General features: G+C 37.6%; 1 protein-coding gene and 1 pseudogene across 2 annotated transcripts in view; both read right to left on the bottom strand.

Moving 5' to 3' along the window:
- Positions 1-712: 712 nt before the first annotated feature.
- Positions 713-26,185, bottom strand: part of WDHD1 (WD repeat and HMG-box DNA binding protein 1) — a 58,632-nt gene continuing 33,159 nt past the window's right edge. Inside the window, exons 15-27 of one of the 2 annotated variants that reach the window (XM_070419369.1) lie at positions 24,856-24,993; positions 23,100-23,256; positions 17,616-17,730; positions 16,834-16,965; positions 13,307-13,527; positions 13,084-13,202; positions 12,332-12,403; positions 11,899-11,955; positions 11,086-11,129; positions 10,519-10,689; positions 7,086-7,216; positions 3,694-3,832; positions 713-1,454 (exon numbers count right to left, since the gene is read on the bottom strand). In XM_070419369.1, the coding sequence (XP_070275470.1) occupies positions 1,254-1,454; positions 3,694-3,832; positions 7,086-7,216; positions 10,519-10,689; positions 11,086-11,129; positions 11,899-11,955; positions 12,332-12,403; positions 13,084-13,202; positions 13,307-13,527; positions 16,834-16,965; positions 17,616-17,730; positions 23,100-23,256; positions 24,856-24,993 (1,697 nt within the window). In that variant the 3' untranslated portion in view covers positions 713-1,253. The remainder of the gene's footprint in view (positions 1,455-3,693; positions 3,833-7,085; positions 7,217-10,518; positions 10,690-11,085; positions 11,130-11,898; positions 11,956-12,331; positions 12,404-13,083; positions 13,203-13,306; positions 13,528-16,833; positions 16,966-17,615; positions 17,731-23,099; positions 23,257-24,855; positions 24,994-26,185) is intronic. The other variant, XM_070419378.1, reaches the window with a different exon arrangement.
- On the bottom strand, positions 20,377-20,882 carry LOC139002688 (large ribosomal subunit protein eL20 pseudogene; annotated as a pseudogene).

Here is a 26,185-nt window from a genome sequence, read left to right as displayed (position 1 = left end):
TTATATATATAGAAGATTTTATAGATGAGTGGACAAGGGCAAAATTTACCCAAGGTTATTCAGCTGGTAGGTGTTGCAGTGGTTTTTCAATCCTGGGTAGTCTGGCATTGAAAACTGTGTAACCACTGTGCTATGTCTCCCAATACTAGATACTAATTAAAAAATCAGAAATGTATTCCTTCCAAATCTCAATCATCATGAGATAAGGAATAGCCTTTGGCTCCTATATATCTAAATTTTCAACATATTTTGTTCCTTCCAACCTTTAAAACTATCCTCAATTTTGAACCACCTGATTTTCTTTTACTACTATTCACCCATCCCCACCCCTGTACCTTGCCCTCATTAAGTGGCTGTATTTATATTAAGCTCTGCTTAGAATAATAACAAAAAAAGTATGAAATAATTAAATCTTGTTTCTTAAAATAAAAAAATTAAACATTTGCCCTAATTTTTTAACTACACTCTTACCAAGGCTTCCAACTTGCTCAGAAAAGTACCACTGATGCTCATGACCAGAGTACCTTACCAGGAGCATATCATGCTGGTTGCAGACTATCAAAACACTACCTTCAATTCTTTGCTTTCCTGTGTATGATGTATAGCAGGATGGGGTTGGCGGAGGAAATAATGGCAATAAATATAAAATATATTTTTTAAAAACATTTCTATCCCATGGAAATACAATGTTAAGTCCATAACAAGTTAAATATGAAAATGTGAAAGTTTTATTTATTTTTTAAAAACTAGGCTATGCAGATAATCAAAAGCCACATATGAAAAAATTTCCAAAACAAACAAAAGAAAACATCTCATCTACAAAAGTATTTACATGTTTAGGGTCCATATTAAAAACCATGGTCCCCTAGGTGCAGTATAGACAGGAAGCAGTCCCTGGTAACCAAAAGAGGAAATTCCTACAAGGTATTTCAATGCTCAGGTATTAAGACCTTGCCTTTGGTGGTTCTGAGGGTAAACACACTGGGACATGCTAGTGGCCTCAAGTCAGTGACCACAACCACAAAGCTTCTAAATGGCCCTCTATTTGGGGGGCAGAGCAATCTGTAGAAATTATAGTTTTTACACGTCCCCTTGCTACCTCCACCAGTATAATTACTATTATCTTATAAAGGCAAACAACTGTCTTTAAACTCTTTTAAAAATATAGTTTCCTAAAGACTTTTTTAAAGTCCAGATTCATCAAAGATAAATAAAAAAAAAATCCATTACTTTCCAAAGGTCACTTCCTTACTCTATTCCTGCTTAAATGCAAAAGCTGACAGTTTCTGATTCGTAGAAAGATCTAAAGGTTTTTGCTTTTTAGGCAAATTGAGATTCTCCTTTGCTTTTTCTTCCTGGTGTTCAGTTTCTTCACTTTCGTCGGCCACATGTTTTCGCTTCTTTGCTTCAGTTCCATCACTTGCAGTTCCACCTTTGGCCTTGGCAGTCCATGCCTTTGTAAAAATATGGGAGGAGAAAAGATTTTTACTCAGTAACAAAGAAATAGGAAGAACATACTTTTATTTTTCCCAAGTAACATTCCTGTTTATAAAGTAGCATAATTAGCACTTGAATTGTTAAGCTAATCATTAAGAATTCTCATTAAGAAATTTCTTATTACTTAATTGCAGAACACATTAAAAAATTTTACACTCTACCCCCATAACGTTTCAATCTAAACTCAGGTTGTATTTAACCATATTAATTGCAAAATACTTTTTAAAATGCAACTTTTCATTTTGAGATTGTAGATCCACATGCTGTTATAGGAAATAATACAGAAAGATCCCATGTACCATTTTCCCAGTTTCCCCTAATGGTAGAATCTTGAAAAACTGTAGTGCTATATCACAACCAGGATATGAACACCGGCAACCCCCTTTTACTTCTACTTGGATGTGTGTGTTTATTTCTATTGTAGGTTCATGTATTTACTACCACACTCAAGATACAGAACAGTTCTGTCACCACAAGGATCCATCACGTTGCCCCCACTCCTCACCAACGCCCCACCTCCTGACAATCAGTACTCTGTTCTTTATCCCTATGACTCATTTCATCTGTCTCTTAAATCTCTCTTAATTTGTAATAGTTCCTCCTCCTCCTACTTTATATTTTCCCCATCTTATTTACTGTAGAAAAGGGACCCTTTGAGCTATAGAATTTCTTACATGAGCAAACTGGATGTATGTAAATGTTTAAGGTTTATCTTAAAAATATTGATTATAATTCTAAGTATTCAAAAACAATTACAACTTTTGTCAAGTTGCTTTCAGAAGCCATTTTACCTAATTCTTTAGAATTTTTTATCCTTTATAAACACCTATAAAAAATGAGAAACACAAAGTTGCTGACAAGATCCTAAATAAGGCCTGAGTTGGTTAGACCAGTTTCTAGCTTCCTCATTTTGCAGTATGTTTACTCATAAACCAAGTTTATCAAGGCAAGAATCTATGTCCCTAGGTGACCATGCTGCACATTGCCATCCCTGGGAAAGTGAAGTCCCAGGATTTAATCGACACACCACACACATTCCTTCCCATTGCAACAGAAAGCTGCTTCCAGCCTTCCTTCACATGCAGAAATTTATGTGAGGAGCAATAGGTACAAGCAACCTGTTCTAATTTCCATGTGAAAGGCTCAAAAAGGACACCAAAAGCAGTATTCTCAGTGTAAGTAAATAACACTTATAAAAATTCTACTTACAAGACCCTAAAGCAAGCATGTCAAACTCAAGGCCCATAGGCCACATGTGACCCACAACGAATATTTTTGCAGCCCAGCCAATATAACAGTATGTAAGAAATGTTTTAATAAAAATTTCATAACTTCATTTTTACAATATCCTGTTATACGTAATTATTAATAACAAACTACAACATTCACTAATGACTAATTACTATAATCGTGTTGTATTCATTTCCTTTACACGCCTTACGCGCAAACATACCATTTCTCTCCACTAAAACTGGCAGCGAATATTTTAGCAGCTGATTGCCCTATCATTAGTCTTGGACTGACTTGTTTGGTGTGCACAACAGGAAATATTTCGCTTTCAGAGAACAAAAGAGGTTTATTTGCATTACACTTATTAATATGTGCAGTTATTCAGTTTCTGGTAAGTTAATGTTCAAGAAAAAAAATATTAATTTTTATTAAAATGTTCTATTATTTTATGTTAACAATTACTCATTTATTTCAGCCCTTTGTATTTAGCATGTCTCTAATGAAATAAACCTACATTTCTATGAAAATTAAAGCTTTTGGTTTTTTGTGGCCCACATAAGCTTAAACCTTGTTTATTTGGCCTGTGTTAGCCTTTGAGTTTGACATGCTTGCCCTAAAGTACTACTCTAAAAGTGTGAATTAATTTCATTCTTACTTACTAATTTTATTTGCTTTTAATTTATAACTAATGAACTTTTTCTTGAGGCATTCCCCTAACTTATAATATGCAGGAACTTATACAGATGTAAACAATATACCTGCCCCCAAATTAACCATTAGTAATAAGTAATAACTACTATATATGCAAATGTCAGTTCCATGTTGACATTTTAGTTATTAAATTCCGCTCTATTCAAAGTTTGTTGAAATATATTCAATTTTCAAAAACAGAAAAAAGTATTTTCTATAAGAATCTTTAAAACTTGTGAATTCACTAGGATCTCAACCTCAGCAAATTATCCTTACCTTCCTTTCTTCAGTTGATAATACTCTAAATCGAAGCATTCCTTCTTTTATTATATCTGCTTCATCTGAAAAGTCAGGGTTATCAGACAAAATATTACTTCTGTTTTCTTCCAGCCACATCTGGAACCCACTCTTTGGCCTACAAGAGCATAATCATGTAAAAAAATGTTATATTTGAGACACAATTTAAAGTGCTTTAGGATTTTTCAGGTTAGTAATCGAACACTACTCTTTGCATCACTGTATAAAGTAAGAGAGACACAATTAATTACACTTGTTAATATTCTTATTACATATTACTTAAAACTGTCTGGAGACTGCAGGAATAATGAACTGAAAATTTCTTTGTAAGGTCATTGAAAGGGATTACTCACACTTGTACTTTCCAAGTGTGAGTAATTCATGCAGCAACCATGAATTCTGCACTTTCAATCCTTTTTTAATTGGAGGCTCAAGGTCTCCAATCTCACTTAGGCCTCTCTGGCCCAGTAAAATTACTCCATATAGTCTTGGCAGGTTCTTTCTCCATTTTCCAAACCAGCTATTTGCAATCTTTAGGATTTCCCTCAAGCTCCTTAGCCATCTTCTTATCCTGGCTCTCACATCTAATCTGGAGCCGGTCCATCCTTGCTGCTTGACACAGTCGCTGCAGAGAAGAAACGTCTGCACAGCATATGTTTCAAGGGACCTGGCGTATATAGATACTGTTCTTAATATGTTTGCTCCCCTTAGCGCTATGTGTTTTAACCAAGGTCACCTCTCCGAGAAAGGTTGTTTCCCCAGGTAGGGATTTTCCCATGAAGTTAGGGAGGAGATAAAACCCCTTAACTAAGTGCCAGGCGGGTAGTTAATCACTTTAACTACAAACAATCACGCTTAAGCTACATAATCTTTACTCCCTGGAATGGAGATAAGAAACACCCTAACCTTTGGAATAGAAATTGATAGGATTGGAATCAACTGGTATAAATACAGATGTAACAAGACAACAGGAGACAGAACCTAGAGACAGGACTTGGCTGGAGATCCTACACAGAACCTAGAGACAGAACCTAGCAGGAGAACATGGCAAAAGATCCTGAACAGAACCTGGCTACAGAACTTGTCTGGAGAATCTGGAGAACCTAGAGACAGAACTTCGCTGGAGATCCTGACCAGAACCTGGCTACAGAACTTGGTTGGAGATCCTAGACAGAACTTGGCTGGAGATCCTAGCCAGAACTTGGCTGGAGATCCTAGCCAGAACTTGGCTGGAGATCCTGGCTAGGCTGCTGATCAACTGAACGCTGTCTCCGTGTCATTCCTTCTTCGCCAACTCCGTCCACACCTTTGGGGATCCCTGGACCTGCTGGGGTTGGACCCCAGAATGGGTCCTTTCTTGTATCATCATGTAAAACATGGACACAGCACACTTGTCAATTTTATTAGATTTCATCCGACACAATTGCTTTTAGTTCACAAGTAAGGGTTTAAGGCAAACGTTTAATATTTATTTAGTACTTTTTTCTGTATATCCAGTTATTAGTATAAAAAAACTGAATCTTAAAATATTCACTATTTAATATCTAAACTGAATTCAGAGCAAAATAGGAAAAATAAAAACCATAGCTTCCCCCTCGAATTAAACTGGTTAACCTAAGATACTGATTAAATGGGACACATTAGTAAAAATACAATGACTTCTTCATTTTAACCAATGCATCTTAAATAATTCTAGCATAACAGAGATCAAGAAATTTGGTAATGCCCTAACCGGTTTGGCTCAGTGGATAGAGCGTCAGCCTGCGGACTCAAGGGTCCCAGGTTCGATTCCGGTCAAGGGCATGAACCTTGGTTGCGGGCACATCCCCAGTAGGGAGTGTGCAGGAGGCAGCTGATCGATGTTTCTCTCTCATCGATGTTTCTAACTCTCTATCCCTCTCCCTTCCTCTCTGTAAAAAATCAATAAAATATATATTTAAAAAAAAAAAAAAAAGAAATTTGGTAATGTATTGCAAGGGTGGAGAAACAAGATGTGTACAAACAGGAACTCCCATATTGTTGGGGTGTATAAAATGATAAAATGTCAATGCAGAACGACTTGGCAATATCTATCAGAATTACAGGTGCACATTAACTTGAACCATACAGAAATCTGTAGCTATATGTCTATGTGAGAAATGACATTCATATAGTTATTCATTGCAGTACTATTTATACTATCAAAAGATCTTTTTCTACCCATAGAGAACTAAGTAAATTATGACATATCTATTCAATTAGTATAAAAAGATAAAACAAAATATTGTGTAGCAATCTGAAATGACTTGCAAAAGCTGCTAAGTGAAAACCAGTAATGTACAGAACAATGTGTATGCTACCATTTCTGTAAAACGTAAAAAAAATAAAAAATAGACCAATATAAGTGTTTGTACATGCATAGATTAATTCTGGAAGGCTATATAATAAACTTGTTGCAGTGACTATTTGTGGAGAGAGGAAGTGGGTAGATAGGAAAAAGATTTATTCTTTGTTACACCTTTCAACCATGTTTCTCCATGTAACTTATATTACCTATTAAAAGAACTGCCCCACTGGTGTGACTCATTGGCTGAGCGCCAACCCTTGAACTAGGAAGTCAGTGTTCAATTCCCAGTCAGGGCACATGCCAGGGTTGCAGGCTTGATCCCCAGGAGGGGGTGTGCAGGAGGCAGCTGATCAATGATTCTCTCTCATCATTGCTATTTCTAGCTCTCTCTTCCTCTCTCTGAAATCAATAAAAATCTATTTTTTTAAAAAAAGAACTAATTATAGGCAGCAGATATTTACATGACGATTCATAACAGTAGCAAAATTACAGTTATGAAATAGCAACGAAAATATTTTTATGGTTGAGGGTCACCACAATATGAGGAACTGTATTAAAGGGTCGTGGCATTAGGAAGGTTGAGAACCACTGGATTAGAGCATCGTCCTGATATGCCAAGGTTGTAATTTTGATCCCCAGTCAAATAACATACAAGAATCAACCAATGAATGTATAAATAAGTGGAAAAACAAATCAATGTTTTTTTTTCCTCTCTCTCCCTCCCTCCCTCTCTAAAATCAATAAAATTTAAAAATAAAATAAAAATAAAAAGAACTAACTATAAAGTAGTGTCCTAATAGAATGTTTCTACAATTTAAAACACATCCAACTTATAAAAGCATACTTTAGTAAGCAATGTAAATAGACATAAATCAGTATTTGTGACTTTCTTAAAGTTAATAAATATTCAGAATGTCCACTACTAGTGTCAATGTGTGATTTATAATAATGAATAACAGAGCTGTATAATTTTGTATTGCCGCTTCTGTATGCCTTTTATTGGAGGACTGCATCTTTAGAATACTAAATTTCTCTATGTACTGACCTTTGGTTTTCAGTGTTTTGAGGACACATAGCTGGGGTTTCAGATGACGAATTTTTAGGATTTTCTTCTTTCACTTCCTCGGTCTTATCAGCTTGGGAAGTCCTTTTCTGGAAATAGGATACTGCAGATGCCTGTAAAAGTAAACATAATGAGTACTGCAACAAAATCTAGTATGGTTTTATATGTTACAAACAAGCTTTGGAAAATGTGGAAAAATATTTAGAAATCTTATGCCAACATGGTAAGTCCTGAAGTTCTCAATTAAAAATAAGTATGCATACACACACACACACACACACACACATTTTCAAATTCCATGTTTTCTAAATGAATAAAAGTATATGAGATGGAAAAGATACATAATGGAGCTATTTTACTGATAACAAATATAGAATGAAATCTGGGAAGTAAAATCAGAATACAGAACAAGAAAGGAGTAGAGCCAGGTACTACACCAGTTGTCATTAAAATGTGGGAAATTAAAAAAAAACAGATAGATGCCGGAATCCCCAAGGTCTGGATATATATATATATATATATATTAGAGGCCCAATGCACAAAATTCGTGCAAGAGTAGGCTTTCCTTCCCCCCGCTGCCGGCACCAGCTTCCCTCTGACACCTGAAACCCAGGCTTTCTTCCAGCCGCTGACAGGCAACCGGGACCCAGGCTTCTCTCTCAGCCTGGGCTTCGACGGAAGGTCATTTGGTCTAATTAGCATATTACGCTTTTAATTATATATATATATATATATATAAATAAAATGATTCTGAAGCAAAACCAGAATTGAGAACCTCTGCCCTTGCTAGGCAATTAATTTTAAACAACAGAGCAGAAATTTCCAGCAAAAGAACTAAATGAAATAGAGGCAAGCAAACTGGAGTTCAAACAAATGGTTATAAGGATGCTCAAGGAACTTAGTGAGAACTTCAACAATATGAAAAAGGACATAAAAACTATAAAAAAAGCCCCACAGAAATGAAGGACATACTTACTGAAATTAAGAATAATTTACAGGGAATCAACAGTAGTGTAGATGAAGCTGAGAATCAAAGTAGTGAATTGGAATATAAGGAAGCAAACACCACCCAATCAGAATAGCAAAAAGAAAAAGGAATTTTAAAAAAAACAAAGACAGAGCAAGAAACCTCTGGGTCAACTTCAAGCATACCAACAATCATATCATGGAATAGCTGGAATGAGAAGGCAGCAAGAAACTGAGAACCTATTTGAAAAAATAATGACAGAAAATTTCTCTAAGCTGGTGAAAGAAACAGACATATATAAGTCCAGGAAGTGCAGTCCCAAACAAGATGAACCCAAAGAGGCCCTCACCAAGACATCATAATTAAAATGCCAAAGGTTAAAGACAAATAGAATGCCGAAACCGGTTTGGCTCAGTGGATAGAGCGTTGGCCTGTGGACTGAAGGGTCCCGGGTTCGATTCCGGTCAAGGGCATGTACCTTGGTTGCGGGCACATCCCCAGTAGGAGATGTGCAGAAGGCAGCTGATCGATGTTTCTCTCTCATCGATGTTTCTGACTCTCTATCTCTCTCCCTTCCTCTCTGTAAAAAATCAATAAAATATATTTAAAAAAGACAAATAGAAAATCTTAAAAGCAGCAAGAGAGTGTTACCTACAAGGGAGCTCCCATACACCTGTCAGCTGATTTCTCAACAGAAACTTTGTAAGCCAGAAGGAAATGTTGAGATATATTCACAGTGAGGAAAACCAAGAACCTACAACCAAAATTACTCTACCCAGCAAAGCTATCATTCAGAATTGGAAGTCAGATAAAAAGCTTCCCAGACGAAAAAGCTAAAGAAGTTCATCACCACCAAACTAGTATTATCCTATATAAGAGGGAATATGCAAATTGACCATCACTCCACCACAAAATATGGCGGTGCCCACAGCAGGGTTGGGGGGGGGGGGGTTTCCATAACACAAGATGGCTGTGCCCACAGTGGAGGCCGAGTTCCCGTAACGAGCCTTAACAAGCAATCAGCAGGGACCTGAGGGTGTGCCCCCCTGTGGGGCTTGACAGGGGGCCGCAGGCCACTCCCCCTGCCCTGATGCCAGGCCAGGGGACCTCAGGCCTCACCCCCTACCCTGGCACCAGGCCAGGGGACCTGAGGCCGTGTGCCCCCTGCCTGGCAGGGATTGACAGGGGATTTGAGGCTGCGCTCCCCTCCTGACGGGGCTTAATGGGGGACCTCAGGCCACACCCTCCACCTGTCGGGGCTTTACGGGGGACCTCAGGCTGTGCCCCCCCATCCAGCGGGGCTTGACTAGGGTGGGACTGGCCGGGTTTGGATCTAGCCCAATGGGGTGGGGCCAGCCAGGTCTGGGTGTTGCATGATTTCGAGGCGCACGTGGGTGGGCAGGAACTTGACTCTGGGTCCCGTGGTGCGCCCCAGACTCTGAAAAGAGGAACATTTTCATATACATTTTACTAATTTTCTTTCATCTCTGACACTTCTATTATAGAGAAAGGGAAAATAGCAATATTAAAATATTTCCTCTAATTAATCCCCTTATAATGTGCACAAATTTCATGCACCAGGCCACAAGTATGAAATATTAGGGTCTTCTTTAAGAAAAAAAAAGATAGCCCTACCCAGTTTGGCTCAGTGGATAGAGCATCAGCCTGTGGTCTGAAGGGTTGCGGGTTCAATTTCAATCGAGGGCATGTACCTCTGTTGCAGGCTCAATTCCCCGACCCTCGTCAGGACTCGTGTGGGAGGCAACCAATGTCTCTCTCACATCCATGTTTCTCTCTCTCTGTCTCTCCACCTCCCTTCCACTCTCTCTAAAATATAATAAAGAGGGAATATGCAAATTGACCATCACTCTGCCACAAAGATTGCGGTGCCCACAGAAAAATATCCTTGGGTGAGGATTAACAACAACAACAACAAAAGATAAAAAATATGAGCAATAAAATAGCAATAAATACATATCTATTAACAAGTGAGTAAAAAACAAAATCAACAAACAAGCAGAAAAGAAACATACTTTCAGATACAAAGAACATTTTGGCAGTTGCCAGATGAGAGAGGGATTAGGAGGATGGGTGAAAAGGTGAAGGGATTAAGAAATACAAATTGGTACTTACAGAATAGTCATGGGGATGTAAAGTGTAGCATAGGGAATATAGTCAATAATATTCTAATAGCTACGTATGGTGTCAGATGGATGCGAGATTTATCGGGATGCTCACTTAGTAAGTTATATAATGTCTAATTTCTGGAGTGTACACTTGAAAGTAATATAATATTGTATGTCAACCATAATTGAAAAATAAAAAATGATTAAATGGCAAGAAAAACAGTTATAAACAACTGGAGCCTCCTGAAACAGTGAACAAACAGATAAAAAGTAAGACAAATAGATCTGTGCCTTCTGCAGATAGGGGTAGTTGAAACAGTACCTGCTTAGATTTTGGCTTTGGAACTAGAGGCTTTATTACTGGAGACTTTTCATCATTTGTAGCTCGATTAAGTGCAGTAGATTTCTTATATGATTTGTTCATATTGTCTAAAATATTAGCAGAACGTCCTGAGTTCACTGAAATGGCTGGCTCTTTGGAATTGGCTGATACCTAAAGAGCAAATTTGTATAAGCGTTTATGTTTAAAGAAGTAAAAGAATCCCAATAAATTTATTCTTCCTTAAAATTTCAGTTAAGTTTATATTGTAGTTTCATTTTTGGAACTGAATGCATTTGGTACAACCCAAATTAACATTGATCCACATATTCCCAAATACCACATCCCCAAGAAAAGCAGGGAGTATTTCAAAACAATAGGTACTTAGAAGATATGTAGAAAATATACCGTATAGCCCAAGTGTGAACCTGTACTGCTTTTGTCTTTGTTTTCACAAAGATCTGCTATAGTCTTTAATGCCTCCAATCTGGGGAGGGTCATCAGGTGGTTTGAAATATTTCTCTGTATGGAAATGTATTTAAATAGAAAATATTACTGGAAAGAGTTTACCTTGAAGGGGTTTACTCGTCCTGCGTTACTGGAGGTAACTGCACCTTTCATAAGAAAGAAACCTTCGCTTAATAGTGATAAAACACAGAAGACATCTGACTTCTATAATAATAAATGAAATATTTTAATCTGTATTATATAAAAATAAATGTACTTTGTAACTTTAAAACTATTAACAACTGTATATGACCTCCTTCCTATTTCCAAGACAAGATAAAAGCTTTTAGATGGGAAACTATACCAACCCAATACATGCAGATCTATCCTTTTCTCCTGTTACCACGGAAGAATGGTGTCTTATTTTAACTAAGATTAGTAATTCCTCTCCTTGTGCTTTCAATCTTACGCCCTCCTGCTTTGTCACGAAACTTGTCCTATAATGGCAACACCATCTTAGACTTCCTTTCCCTCTTTATTGGCCATTCAAGTTTCCCAACTTAAACAAACAAAATACAAACTCTCTCTACCCCACATCCCCTCCAGCCACCACTTTGTCTCACCTCCTCACATCAGCCAAATTTCTCAAGAGCTATCTACATGGCTATTCCCATTTCTTAACTGCTCATATATGTTCCCACATCCAATACAATATGGCTTCCAGCCCTCCTAACCACCCTACAGAATCTGTTCTTGCTAAGAAGTCAATAAAACTCTATGTAGCCAAATCTGGTGGATACTTTTCAACAACAAAAAAACCAAACTAACAAAACATAAAAACAAAGCCCTATAGGGTAAAGTATATTTGAGTAGATGTATCACTTTAGACTACTTACAAAATTTTTGTGATATTACAAAATTACAAATATTTCCTACCTGACTTAACAGCTGGTACATCAGAGGAATTTGCACTTTTGGAAAATGGGTTCTGTCCTATGGAATAATTAGATAATACAATATAAATGGGAATATAAAGTCACCCTCTACAATCAACATGATGTCTTGAAAAGGTATGGGTACAGCAGTCTCCCCTTATCTATGAGGGATACGTTCCAAGACCCTTAGTAGATGCCTGAAGTCAATAATAGCACATACAGGGTGGGCAAAAGTAGGTCTATAGTTCTTTGTATGAAAAATAATATAATAATTAACAAATAATAAAAGAATAAACTGTTTTGCATACTTGCAACTGTAAACCTACTTTTGCCTTATCCTGTATATACCTGATAAAGTTTAATTTATAAATTAGGCACAGTAAGAGATTAGCAACAATAACTAATAATAAAATAAAATAATTATAACAACATACTGTAATATGTTATGTGAACGTGGTCACTCATCTTGGGATCCTTGCTGAAGTCTTCTGAAGGCTCAATGCTTTCTAGTACAACATGCTGTCATTAGCCAGAACATTTTCTGTTCACGTCTTCCACTACATCTTAACTAAGCCCTTACCACACACCATGGCCATAACTTTTGCACTTTTGAGGTATGACAGCAAAACTAGCACAAATTTCTTTTTCTTTTTTACCATAGATCTTACTAAGCTCAGCATCATACAATTTTTTCTTTCCTTATAAAGTTGAGGACTTCTATCTTTTCACTTAAAGAAAGAACTTTATAGCTTCTCTTTAGCATATTTTAATCGCCAGCATCACTCTTGTGCTTTGGGGCCATTAGTAAGTCAAACGAGGGTTACATGAACACAAGCACTTCAATACCACAGTTGATTTAATAAATGAGTGACTGACTAATGGGTGGGTAGTGTATACAATGTAAATACAATGGACAAAGGGATAATTCACATCCCAGGTGGGATAGATCACACAGTGCGAGATTTCATATTTCCATGAATGACACAATTTAAAGCTTATGAACGGTATATTTCTGGAATATTCCATTTAATATTTGAGACCGCAGCTGACTGTGGGTAACTGCAACTGCAAAAAGCAAAACCATGGATAAGGGGGATTTACTGTATTCAATTTTCCTAGCTAAGTAAAGTAGGGAAAACCCCGCACATATTTCTTATCTTTAAATTGCCTTGAAAATGTGTCTTACCATGCTTAGGTACTTCTGATGTTTCTTCTGTATCATCAGCTTCCCCAGTGTCTTCTGCTTCTTCTTCAACTTGATTTCTGAGCCTTGGCTGGCTCCACTCTGTAGAAGTATTACTGTAACTAAAAGACAATATTATTCAATAAAGAGCTATATGCAAAGCCCAAGTTAATATTCAGATTGGTAAAAAAAAAAAAAAAAATTCAAACAACTGAATATTTCTTACCCAGCACTCAGCTGTTTTCTGAAATCTCCTTCCTCTTCCTCCTCTTCCACCTGGGTTGCTGCCAATTCTGCTGCCTTCTCTACAGCCAATTCACTAAGTCTTTGGGCCAATATTAATCTCCGAGAACGAGAAGCATATTTAATGGCTAAATTCACAGCATTTTGAGTCATCAGTTCAGCAAGTTCCACACAACGAAATTCTCGCTCCAGTTTACAGGAAAGCTAGCCCCAAAGGAAAACAAAACAAAACAACAAAAAATCAAATCATGTTGTTAAACTTTTTACTAGTAAAAATAATGGAATGAAACTACTAGTAAAACTGAGAAAAGAGCTTTCTAGATACCGTATCTCACTGATTCTAAAATGCACATTTTTACACATCTTAACATCTCTGAAATTGGAAAGTGTGTTACAATTCATGGTAGGTCAGAGTTTAATTGGCAGCCATTTTTTTTCTGTCTCAGTGGTTTAAATGAATAAAACAATAGTGCATTTTATAATCAATAGTAGCTTAGATTGGCATATCATTTTAGGCTATTCATTGCAAGGAAAGTAAGAGATTCATTTAAAATTCAAATGTGGTTCTCCTAAATTTGTTTCCCACCCTTGCCAAATAGGGTAGCAAATTCAAAGAAGGAATACATTGTAAATGATTTATTTGTTACTATTTTGCCTAGAATTGGCACACAAAACTACTAAATGAATTTGGTGGTGTAGCAGGTTTACCCAATAGTTTTAAAGTGTGATTGTCTATGATCTCAAACTACCAGAAACAATTACACAAACTCCAAATTAGCAAACAACTTCCTTTACACCTTGCTCTATTTTTTATATTTAACAATATAAAACAAAGGGCATTCACTTAAAATCTCTTAGAAAAAAGACTAGTTTTCTTTTGGCATTAATTTTGACAACTCAAAGTAAGGCAACTCAAGTACAATGTGAGAAAAATTAATATTTCGAAGACTACTAAGGGTCTCAGAATTCATAAGGTAGAAGGGCTATTTTGTTACTTAGACGTCACATGTCTGACTCCTTAAACAGAAACTTTAGATATTCACCTGCAAGTTCTTCTCAAGTTTTCTAGTATCACTTATCTATAAGCAGTACTTCTCAATCAGGGTGGTACCCTGTCTCAGGGGGGCATTTAGAAATAAAAGGGAGTATAGTAAGACCTTATTTAACATGGCTGATGGGTTCCTAGAAACTGCGACTTTAAACTAAATAATGTATAACAAATCGCCCGGCCAGTGTAGTTCAGTGGTTGAGCATCAACCTATGAACCAGGAGGTCACAGTTCAATTCCAGGTTGGGGCACATGCCCAGGTTTTAGGCTTAATCCCCAGTAGGGGGCATGCAGTAGGGAGCCTATCAATGATTCTCATCATTGATGTTTCTCTCTCTCCCTCTTCTCTCTCTGAAATCAATCAAAATATATATATTTTTAAAAGAACGTATAACAAACCAATTTTACTATAGGCTAATTGATATAAACAAGAGTTGAGTTCTTACTGTTTATTTCTGGTCATAAAAGTTTTACCAAACTCCTCAAAACAGTTCTAATATTAAACATTGAGATAAATGTATGTTATACATATATTTAAGAAAGATTAATAAAAGTGAGTAAGATAGCCCTAGCCAGTTTAACTCGGTGGATAGAGCGTCGGCCTGCGGACTGAAGGGTCCCAGGTTCGATTCTGGTCAAGGGCATATGCCCGAGTTGCGGGCTCAATTCCCAGTGGGGGGCGTACAGGAGGCAGCTGATCAATGATTCTCTCTCATCATTGATGTTTTTATTTCTCTCTTCCTCTTAATTCCTCTCTGAATCAATAAAATTATATTTTTAAAAAATAATTTTAAAAAAAAGAGTAAGATAATTATTTGCCAACCCACCATTCCAGTTCAGGGTCACAGGTGACTAGACCCTATCCCAATAGCTCAGGGCACAAGGAGGGAATCCACTCTTGAAAGAATGCCCTTCCATCACAGGATGCACTCACCCACACACCCATACTCACTATGGGACAATGTAGACACGTTATCCACCTCACGTGCACATCTTTAGGATGTGGGAGTAAACCCGAGTACCTGGAGAATACCTCCCCCAGACATGGGGAACATACAAACTCCACATAGTCAGCGGCCCCTGCCGGGAGTTGATTTTTTTTCTCATCAGTTATAACTTATTGACATTGAATGAAATGATGGTATTTAAGGACCTGTTGTAGTAAGATTCTCAGAGTAACTAGGTTGAAGAGGCATTTGCCAGGGGACCAGAATGTTAAAGACCAGTCCCCAAAGCTACTAGTATCCTCCTGAGAAACACTGTTCCAGAGGAAACGCTCCTATAAAACTAAATGGTAAACAAATCAAACGTTTCCTTAAAAGTGTTAGAGACAGTAAAAAGATTACTAGTGCCTAGATCACAAATGACACTTTTGTTCTTTTACAAAAGGAACAAAACTTACTCTACAATAAACGAATTGAATTTCTTTAGTACTAAAATTCAAGGCTGTGTTGCATAGCGAACAGTGAATACCATGTTTTGGAAACCTTAGTTACAATTAGCTCTGAAGTCTTAGATATCACTTTTCTCTCATAACTCTTCTCCCTCGACTTTAAAATGAAAAGTCTGGCCCTGGCCAGCTTGGCTCAGTGGATAAAGCGTCAGTCAGCCTGCTGACTGAAGGGTCCCAGGTTCGATTCCCAGTCAAGGGCACATGCCCGGGTTGCGGGCTCGATCCCAAGTGTGGGGCATGCAGGAGGCAGCTGGTCTGTGATTCTCTCTCATCATGGATGTTTCTCTCTCTCTCCCTTCCTCTCTGAAATCAATAAAAATATGTATTTTAAAAAAAAAAAAGAAAAGTCTGGACCATTTACTCTCTCAAGAAATACTGAGGTCTACTGTCTATTAGATTCCATTGAGTACCTGGCATGGCCCCTGCCCTCAAGGGGCTTACAGCCCAGTGCAAGTTGAGCGGAGAAGAAATTACATTACACTCCTCTCCATAAACCAAATTTATCTCCAAAAGTAAAAGTACTTAAATATCCCAGGCACCAAATATGATCACTGGCTATAGATATACACAGTAAGAGGATGACAAAAAAAATAGATATATCTAAAATCCTTATGAAAGTTCTGAAGATTGCCCACCCTTGGAGGTTTAAAAGTCTAGAAACATTGTTGTACAGGATAAAAGCAAGAGTTAGAGGTCCTGATTCTCAAATATTATTAAGCATCGAAATCACTTGCAGAACCTGTTAAAACAGTGCAGTGGGTAAAAGCAAAAAGGGAGGTTGCACCAGAACAGTTCATTACTGCCTATAATCTTAGATACAGGGTAATGTTTTAAATATTTTAAATGCAATGTCAACTGGAAAACTGAACTTTTTAAAGGGAGAAAAACACCACTGGATACAACTTAAAAATTCTAGGCTGTGGAACTCAGTGCTAATTCACATACCTTTAAGAGAGTCAAACTTAGAAAAATATTTAACTTCCATTTTTTTTCAGTATATTTGACTTACTGCAAGCATTTTCAGTAAAAGTTCCTGTTGTTCTTTTATTGCTTGATTTTTAGTGTTCTCTTCATATTCATAACCATTTTTAGCTAAATAATCAAGGTGGTTGTGAAACATAACTGAACGCCAAAACTGTTCCTATAAAAGTGAAAAAAAATTGCTTAGAGTCAACTACCACTTAATACCAGGTAAGTTTAAATATTTATCTTAACATCAGCTTCTGAATGAAATATTTTCTGAAATACTCATCTCTATAGCATCAAATTCTAATTAATGTGATATTATGGCTTGACTTTATATCCTATCCTGAAAAGGAGGGCAGAGAAAATAGAATGTTTTAAACCGTATCCTAGCTACTATAGTTAATGCTCAGAGAATTTGGTAAATTAGTTTTTTAGAAGCCAATATGTTTCTTGTTTAGAATTGCAAGACTTCAAATGACTTTTGATGATGCAGGACTAGGACCAGGGTGAATCAAACCAGGTGCCTATGGCACAAAAATGTATGGAGGCACACCCGCTCAGGACTTGCCCGACCTTGACAGTGAGTGCCTTACACTAGTGAGGCACTGAGGACACTACCCACTTACCTCACAAAGTCCTTGGCAGCAGTGATGGCAATCAGGTGCCCTGGTGATCATAAGCAGTCCCCTCCCTCTCTGCTACCTCTATCTATCTAATTATAAAGTAATGAATACTCAACACTGGTCATCAGGATCATTTTTAAATGGCTGTGTCATAGGCAGTGCAATATCAAATTTAGAGTGTCAAGGCAAGATTTCCACGTACCTCCATCTGTCCCTTCTCTGTTGTAACCTGACAGTAAGGAAGCTGAAAGGATAAAACGGCGACAGCAGGGCGTGGAAGGGTGGGAGGAAACCGAGAGCCTTTACAAGGAATGCACCTGTCAGTAAAGAAAAAGTCTCACCATAAAAACCTGTAATATTAAATTAAATATACCTCTTTAAGATAACAGCATTCATTAACAAAATGAATTTTCTTGCTTGAAAAAACATTAGATGGAACAGTAAAAATCCTTATAGGTTCAAAACTTAACCTCTTATGATAAAAATGTGAATTCTTTCATTCAAATTACTAAATAACTTGATTCCTGGAATAACATGCAAAAAATAACAAACACACTCCAGTTGGTAATAAAAATGTCCATAATGGAATATTTGAAGATTCTGAAAAGGTAAGACAGAAATATTAGCCAACAATTCCTCTATGGCTCTCTACTAGGTTTGATTTGCATTTTCTAAGACCATGTTTTCTCAAACTTCCCACACTGCTAATCACTGCCTTAAAAAATATCCCGGACATTGCTTCATAATCTGCCAACACAATAGAAGCCATCAGATAGGAATTCCTGTCACCCTTCAACTGCCAAATGTAACTGCAATTGTCTATCTTCTTCCCTCTCACAACTTAAAATGTCTTATTTTCCTATTTTCAACAGGTCACTTTTTTCTAAATTTTTTTATATTATTATTTTTTTTATTTATAATTTTTATTTCTTAAAGTATTACAAAGAGTATTACATATGTCTCCTCCCGCCCCCCCCCTTGACATTCCCCCGGCCCCTACCCCGCCTGTGTCTTGTGTCTATTGGTTAATCTTATATGCATGCATTTAAGTCCTTCGGTTGATCTCTTAATCCCCCCGCCCCGCAAACCCTCCCCAGGCTTCCCACTGTAGTTTGACAGTCTGTTCAATGTTGCTCTGCCTCTGCATCTACCCCTGTTCATCAGTCTATACTGGTCCCCATTATCTGTTCCAACCTCACTGGAGCAGTCCCAACCTCACCGGGGCCGTTTCAACCTCACCGGGGCTTCCCGACCTCACCGGGGCCGTTTCAACCTCACCGGGGCCGTCCCGACCAGGTCACTTTTTTTTAAGGATTTCATTTCTTCATTCATCTACCTTTCTTACATTGTCGACGTCACCCTCTTTACTGAATTTATTGCCAAAAGATTACAAAAGTGATCTAGAATCACCCCAATTAAATAATCCCTTCCTTGACTTAACTCCTTTTCCTTCCTTTTCCTTCTTTCCTTCCTTCCTTCCTTCCTCCCTCCCTCCCTCCCTTCCTCCCTCCCTCCCTCCCTCTTTTTCTTTCTTTATTAAAATCCTTACCAAAAGGACATGTTTTCATTGATTTCAGAGAGAGAGGAGAATGGGGAGAGGGAGAGAAGTGGAGAAAGGGAGAGAGAAACATGACTGGTTGCCATTGGTATGCACCCGGATGGGGGATCGAACCCGCAACCCAACCCAACTGGGAAGCAAATCCGCCACCTTCTGGTGTATGGGACAACACTCTAACCAACTGAGCCCAATAATATTCCACTGTCTGGATATACCACATTTAACTTTTACATTCTTCAGTTGATGGACATTTGCATTTTTAGCTATCATGAATTCCCACTTTTTAGCTATTATGAATGAATCTATGATGAACATTCAATTACAAATTTTTGTATGGATGTGTTTTCAATTCTCTTGGGTATATACCTAGGAGAGAAACAACTGGGTCATATGGCAACTCTGCATTTAACCTTTTGGAAATGCCCAAATCTACCATCTTACATCCCCACCCAGTGATGGTTGAGGATCCCAATTTCTCTGCCTCCTCACCAACACTTGTTATCTTGTTTTTTTGGATGATAGCATCCTAGTGTATGTGAGGTGGTATCTCTTTGGTGTTAATTTGCATTTCCCTAATGACTAATGATGCTGAATATCTTTTCATATGCATATATATATTGGAGAAACATCTATTCAAAATCCTTTGCCTATTTTTTAACTGTCTTTTTTTGAGCTGTAAGAATTCTTTATATATTCTGGATACATGTCACTATCACAGTATGATTTGTTACACCCTTTAAAAAATTACATAGTACTCTAGTATATAAATGTACAGAATTTATTTCTCTATTCTAAAGGAAATTTAGGTTTCCAATCTTTTGCTAATAGTAAGTATCCTTCCCTGCAGGATATCTTCTACATGTTTCATTTCCCACATTTGCTCAAAACAGTATTTCTTGAACTTTAATGTGCACACAAATCACCTAAAGATCTTGTTAAAATGCAGGTTCTCATTCAGTATGTCTGATGGGAGATTCAGCAATTCTAACACTGCTGATGCTGTCCATGGATCATACGTTAAATATCAAGCATCAGTGTATCTGAAGGACAAATCCTACAAGCAGAATTATTGAGTCAAAGGGCATATGCATTTCTAATTCTGGTAGTTCTTGACAATTTGCCTTCCAAGGGGATTTTAAACAATGTGTACTCCATCAGCAACATATAAATGTGATTATTTCACCACAGCCTCACCAACACTAAAAGTGTTATCAAATTTTTATATTTTTCCAATTTGGTAGGTAAAAAGAGAATTCTCTTTTTGGTTTTGATTGGTACTCATCTTTTTATATATATTTGACAGCCATTTTTATTTCCCATTCTCACTACTAACCCCCCCTCCCGCCCCCCCCCTGCCCCCCAAAGAGTTTATTTGGACAGATCAAGGGACAGAGAGGCCCTGCATCTAAAAGAAGGTACTGGGCTTCTTAGTGGTGAAGTGTGGCTTGTGCTGGCAACGAAGGACCCGGTGCGGCAACGGGAACTTGATCTTAGAGTCATGGAACTGCTTGACTGTTGGATGGCGGCACTTGCTGACTGCAATCTCCTCCACCTTCATGATCTGGATTAAGTGGGCACGGGCACGGTGCTGGTCCCCCATAGCACTGGATAATGGCGCCTGTGGTGGTCAGGTCCCGGTACTCCCGGTACATGTTATGGGTGCCACTGCGGGAGTTGTGGCGCAGCCAGATGCCAAAGGGGGGATTTTTTTGAACACCTGCCCACAGTAAATGATTCCCCTGAAGACTTCATCTTCTTCAGTTGAGATACAAAGTACCAGAAGCGGGACTTGGCAACAACGTGGCTAGGTGCAAAGATGCGCATGCGGTAGAGGGGTGGTGTGTGGCCCTTGGGGGTGGGCAGGCAGCGCCCCCCCACCTTTTATTCTCGAAGTGTGCTCGAGGCCTTCATGGCGTTCACTCTGCTTCGCCACCACCCACAAAAGGAAGTGTCTCTTCACTATTACCTTTCTCTTGAAATAGTCTCCACTTAAGAATGTCTATTACATGACCCTCTTCAGATGATTTCTCTTACTTGTTTAGCTAATCCTTTTTGTTTTTCATGCAGAAGTTCCTACTAATACTAACCTCTAAATGTTGGAATTTCTTAGGGTTGGGTTCTGATACCTTTTTCCCTTTTTCTTTAAGTCATCTAATTTATTACTATGACTTTAAATACCATCTATATTCTGATGACTCCCAAATTTATATCTCCAGCCAAAATTTCTCCTCTGAATTTGAATTATATATCCAACACCTTCTTGATAGCACTTTTGGATACTTTGCATTTCAAACTTAACACACCCAAGAGAAAATTCACTTTCATCTCTCTTATCCATCTAGTTGCTCTTAACTAGAAATATGGATGTCATTATTGATTCTTCTCTCTCACTTCCAATCCCCAATCTAATAGCAAATTCTACTGTTTCTTTCTTGCATCTGCTTCTCATCATTTCCACTGCCCCCACACTAGTTCCAGCCATTGTTTCAGCTCAGCTAGATGAGGACAACACCTTCCTAAGTGTTTCTCCAAGAAGGCACTGAAAGCATTTGGGATAATCTGTAGTTGAGAAGGACCATCCTACACACTAGGAGATGTTTAACAACCCTGGCCCCAGCTCTCTAAATGCCAGAGTAGCCCTAACCAGTTTGGCTCAGTGGATAGAGTGTCGGCCTGTGGACTGAAAGGTCCCAGGTTCGATTCCGGTCAAGGGCATGTACCTTGGTTGTGGGCACATCCCCAGTAGGGGGTGTGCAGGAGGCAGCTGATCGATGTTTCTCTCTCATTGATGTTTCTAACTCTCTATCCCTCTCTCTTCCTTTCTGTAAAAAATCAATAAAATATATTTAATAAATAAATAAATAAATAAATAAATAAATAAATAAATAAATACCAGAGTAACCCCTATCATTGTAACAGCTAAAAACAATACCCCACATTTCCAAACATCCCTAGAAGGGATAAGTCCCCTTATTGAAAACTGGTCTTCCTATTTCTAGTCTTACTCCTGCCAATACATTTACCATCATATATTCCTTTTTATAGCATAAATCAGATTACACCATTCCCCTGGATAAAATCCTTGAATGGCTTCCTGATATACTTCAAATAAAATCCAAACTTCTCTATCATGGACTATAATGCAACATATGTCTAACTTTCTGATATCATCTTGGACTTATGGCCCCCACCACCCCTTGATTCTTATATGCTAGCCACATTTAGATCCTTTCAATTCCTCAAATACATGAAGTTCTTTCTGACCTCAGGGCCTTTGCATACGCTGTTTGCTCTAAATGGATTGCTTTTCACCCCATTCTTCCATAACAGACTCCTTTGCCTCCAGGTCTCATATTAAATGCTACCTCCACTTGGGGGGTGGAAGTGGCCGGGGAGAGGTCAATGGGGGGAAAAGGAGACATATGTAATACTTTAATCAATAAAGAATTAAAAAAATAAAACGTAAAAAAACACACAAAAAAACAAGTCTTTTGTGATCCCTCCGCTTAAAACGTGCCCTTCTATAATTCTCTATCATGGGTCTGGCGCAGATTAGTTAATGTCATTTATCCCAAGTAGTAATTAATATTTAGTTGTTTCTGTTATCTGTCTCCCCAAACTATAAGCTCTATGAAAGCAGAAACCTCTTTGTTCACCAAGTACTTACATATCATTGACAATCTTACACCAAGAAGATATCAGGTGTCAAAAAAGAGGGAAATCTTCAACACAATATTGAATGGGGGCTATATGGACTAAAAAATTTACACCTGCAGTAAACTATTAAATCTCTCATCAAATGCAATAATTAAGCTAAAATCTCAAAAAGCAGCTACATTATATGCATCCAATTCTAAATCATATTTAAAAATTAGAGGTGGTAAAAGATATAGTACCATGTCTAACTAGAACTCCCCTCTCTATCAGGCTGAAATGATGTTATAGTCACACTAATAAACTTAATTTCTTTTTTTTTTTTCTCAATAAGTTCCAAGTCAAGCAAATAGTTGAAAACTTCACAGGGAATATAAGCAAATCCCCAATTTAGTGAATATAGAAAGCAAATAAATGAATGAAGGGGAAAGACAAATAAAAATACACTTTAAAAAGCATTTTCTAATAGCCCACCTCAGTTGCTGGGGATTTTCGTGGATACCAACCACCCAGTAGTGATCAGATTTTCCTTTGCAGTGTTCTCTTGTATTACATACAGGAGTCCACGTATTCCCAAGCCCTCTGTTAAGCATTCGAACAATGCCTTCTGAATCCACAAAACAGGGGGTACCTACACATCAATAGAAAAACAAATCACTTAGAGATATAGCTACATATTTTTTAAATAAATGCTATTTTAAATACACATACCAATGATTCAACTTTTAATTCAAAAGTGAACAGAAAATAAAAGGCAAATAATCCAAGTTTATTTTCTCATAAAATTTCATTAACCACATAGAGTGAAACCTAATAGAAGAAAGGGGGGAAAAAGCCTAAGATATGACTGAAATTTACTCAGATAAAGAGAAAACACTAACAGTTTCAATGAAAACTATGCCATCTGCTGGAACATAGCAATATTTTCAAAAGCCAATTTCAGTAAAAATAAATTAAACTTATATCTGAAGCTTCCTTGGTTAAGAGCGACTTGGAAAAATACCAAAACTTGATCAGATCCTGACCAGAACTTGGCTGGAGATCCTGGCTAGAGGTCCTGACTAGGCTGCTGATCAACTGAAAAAAAAAAAGAAAAAAAGAAAAATACCAAAACTTGAGACAAGGTATGGATATAGAGAATCTGTCTTTAGTACATTTCTTTATTTTTCTCTTTCTTGGGCTTATTACCGTTCTGTCCCTCAACTCCAAGGTAAGTATCCTAGTTTCTCACCTAGTCTGCTCCCATCTCAGGGAGTACACAGCAAGTTCCCTAATTACCCCTTTTCTTTTCTGACTTCACAGCCCTCCCACTACGCAAACAGCAGTTTCCTCAGAGTCTAGATCTGATTGGTAACTGGAAAAAAAGATACATGAATGGAAGTTATTCATGGTCACATTATTAAAGCATAAATGACTAATAATATCCCAACAGAAAATGCATCCAGAAATGGTTGATAAAGATAAAACTGGGATTTCTAATGATGTAACTGAAGGGCAAGAATCTCCAATAATAGAAATATTTAAGCCAGGAAATAGGATTAACAGGCTCCTTAAAATAAGGTAATCATCAGTATCCTTCAAATCACCTGTCATGGCCACTACTAAATGAATTTACAACAGCACTGTCCAATAGAAATATGTGAGGCACAAGTATAACTTTTAATTTCCTAGTGCCACATGAGAAAAGGGGGGAAAGGGAAGTTTAATTTATATTTTATTAGATCCAAGATACCAAAAATATAATCACTTTAATATATAATCAATATAAAATAATTATTAATAAGACAATTTTATGTTCTCTTTTTAACTAAGTCTTCAAAATTCGCAGAGTATTTTATACTTACAGCACATCTTAATTCAGATTAGCCACATTTCAAGTGTTCGGTAGCCACATGTGGCTAGGGGTTACCAAAGTAGACAGCAATAGAAAATTCCTGATTTTTGTGTGGAACCTGCTGGATAGCCACAGTATCTCCTCCTTGTTCTGTTAATAAACTTTCAGAAAAATATATTTCCTCTTTATAAGTTTTCTAATCAGAATACTCACCAAAGAGACCCTGTACCTAAACAATGGCTACCTTGCCTAACAATCTCAGTTTCCAGTTTTGCCAACATAATGAAATAAAGAAATTTAAACAATTTATCTATAAAGAAATTAATCAGGAAAAAACCATGAAACAACTTTCTTCTTGAAAAGTCTCTTTAATATAAATAAATGAATTTGTCTTGCCTTCAGCTGAAAATCCAACCCACACAAGGTAGGATTTCCTTGTGAGAGGAAGAGGATCACCATGCAAAATTTGTTGTTTCTTTTTCCCCATCTGTAACAAGTGAACGCCAAGGCACTGATCCCCATCAAATCCTGTTCCTAGTAAAAAAATACAAATATAAATCAGGTATCAAAGGTTACTTAGCTATAATACAGTCTAAATTATATTCTAACCCAATTAAATGAGGCACCATTCAGGTAGTAGAGGCAGAATACTATGTTATATGGACTACTACTTTGGTTATAAGTAGTAAATCATTCACTCAAGAAATATTTACAGAGAGCTTATTATGTGCCAGGCACTGGGGCTACAACGATAAACAAGACAAAGTCACTGTTCTCATGAAATTCATATGCAGGTCGGAGAATACAAGCAAATGAACTTTAAAAAGCAAACAAACAAAAGAACAGAAAATGCTAAGTGCTACCAAAGATTTAAAGTAATACGGTGATACCGAGTGCCAGACAGAGTGGTTATTTTAGATTGGCAAGTCAGAGGTGGCCTCCGAGAAAGTAAAATTTAAGCTGAGATATGAATTGTAAGTTGGAGCCAGCCATCCAAATGTTAGGAAGAGGAGCTCCATAGTTGACACAGAGGACACCTAATGAAAAGTTCCTAAGGTGGGAAAAAGCTTGGTGAGTTTGAAGCCCACAAAGAAGCCAGTATGGCCAGAAGAGTAACAACAGAAAAAGTGGCAAGAGATGAGGTTGAAGAGGTGGCAAAGATCAGATCATGTAGGACCCTGTCAGCTGTGATAAGAAGTTTAATTTTTATTCTAAAAGCACAGGGAAGTCACCAGAGGAAGTTAAGTGAAGAGGTTTGTAGGGGTTTTTGTTTTCCTTTTTTAATCCTCACCAGAGGATATTTTTCCATTGATTTTTAGAGAGACTGGAAGAGAGAGGGAAAGACAGAGAGAAATATCGATGTGAGAGAAACACATCGATTGGTTGATTCCTGCATACACCCCGACCAGGGCCCAGGCCAGGGAGGAGCCTGCAACAGAGGTAATATGCTCTTGACCGGAATCGAACCTGGGACCCTTCAGTCCGTAGGCCGATGCTCTATCTACTGAGCAAAACCAGCTAAGGCAAGAGGTTCGTGTTTTTAACAGCTTACCCAGGCTGCTATGTGGAGAATGAATTATGGAATGCAAGATTTGAAGCTGAAAGACTGGTTAGAAGGCTACTGCAACAGCCTGAGAGATTACATCTGGGTTGGACTGGATTTTAGTGAAGGAGATAAAGAGACAAATTTGGAATGTGTTATTCCAAAGAGCTGACAATGATGAGA

The sequence above is a fragment of the Myotis yumanensis genome, unplaced genomic scaffold, assembly GCF_028538775.1.
Source record: "Myotis yumanensis isolate MYYU_CA2020_CCGP unplaced genomic scaffold, mMyoYum1.0.hap1 SCAF_1, whole genome shotgun sequence".
In the NCBI taxonomy this organism is placed as follows: Eukaryota; Metazoa; Chordata; class Mammalia; order Chiroptera; family Vespertilionidae; genus Myotis; species Myotis yumanensis.
Note: the sequence above shows the minus strand (reverse complement) of the source record. Positions and strands in the feature narration are given on the sequence as shown.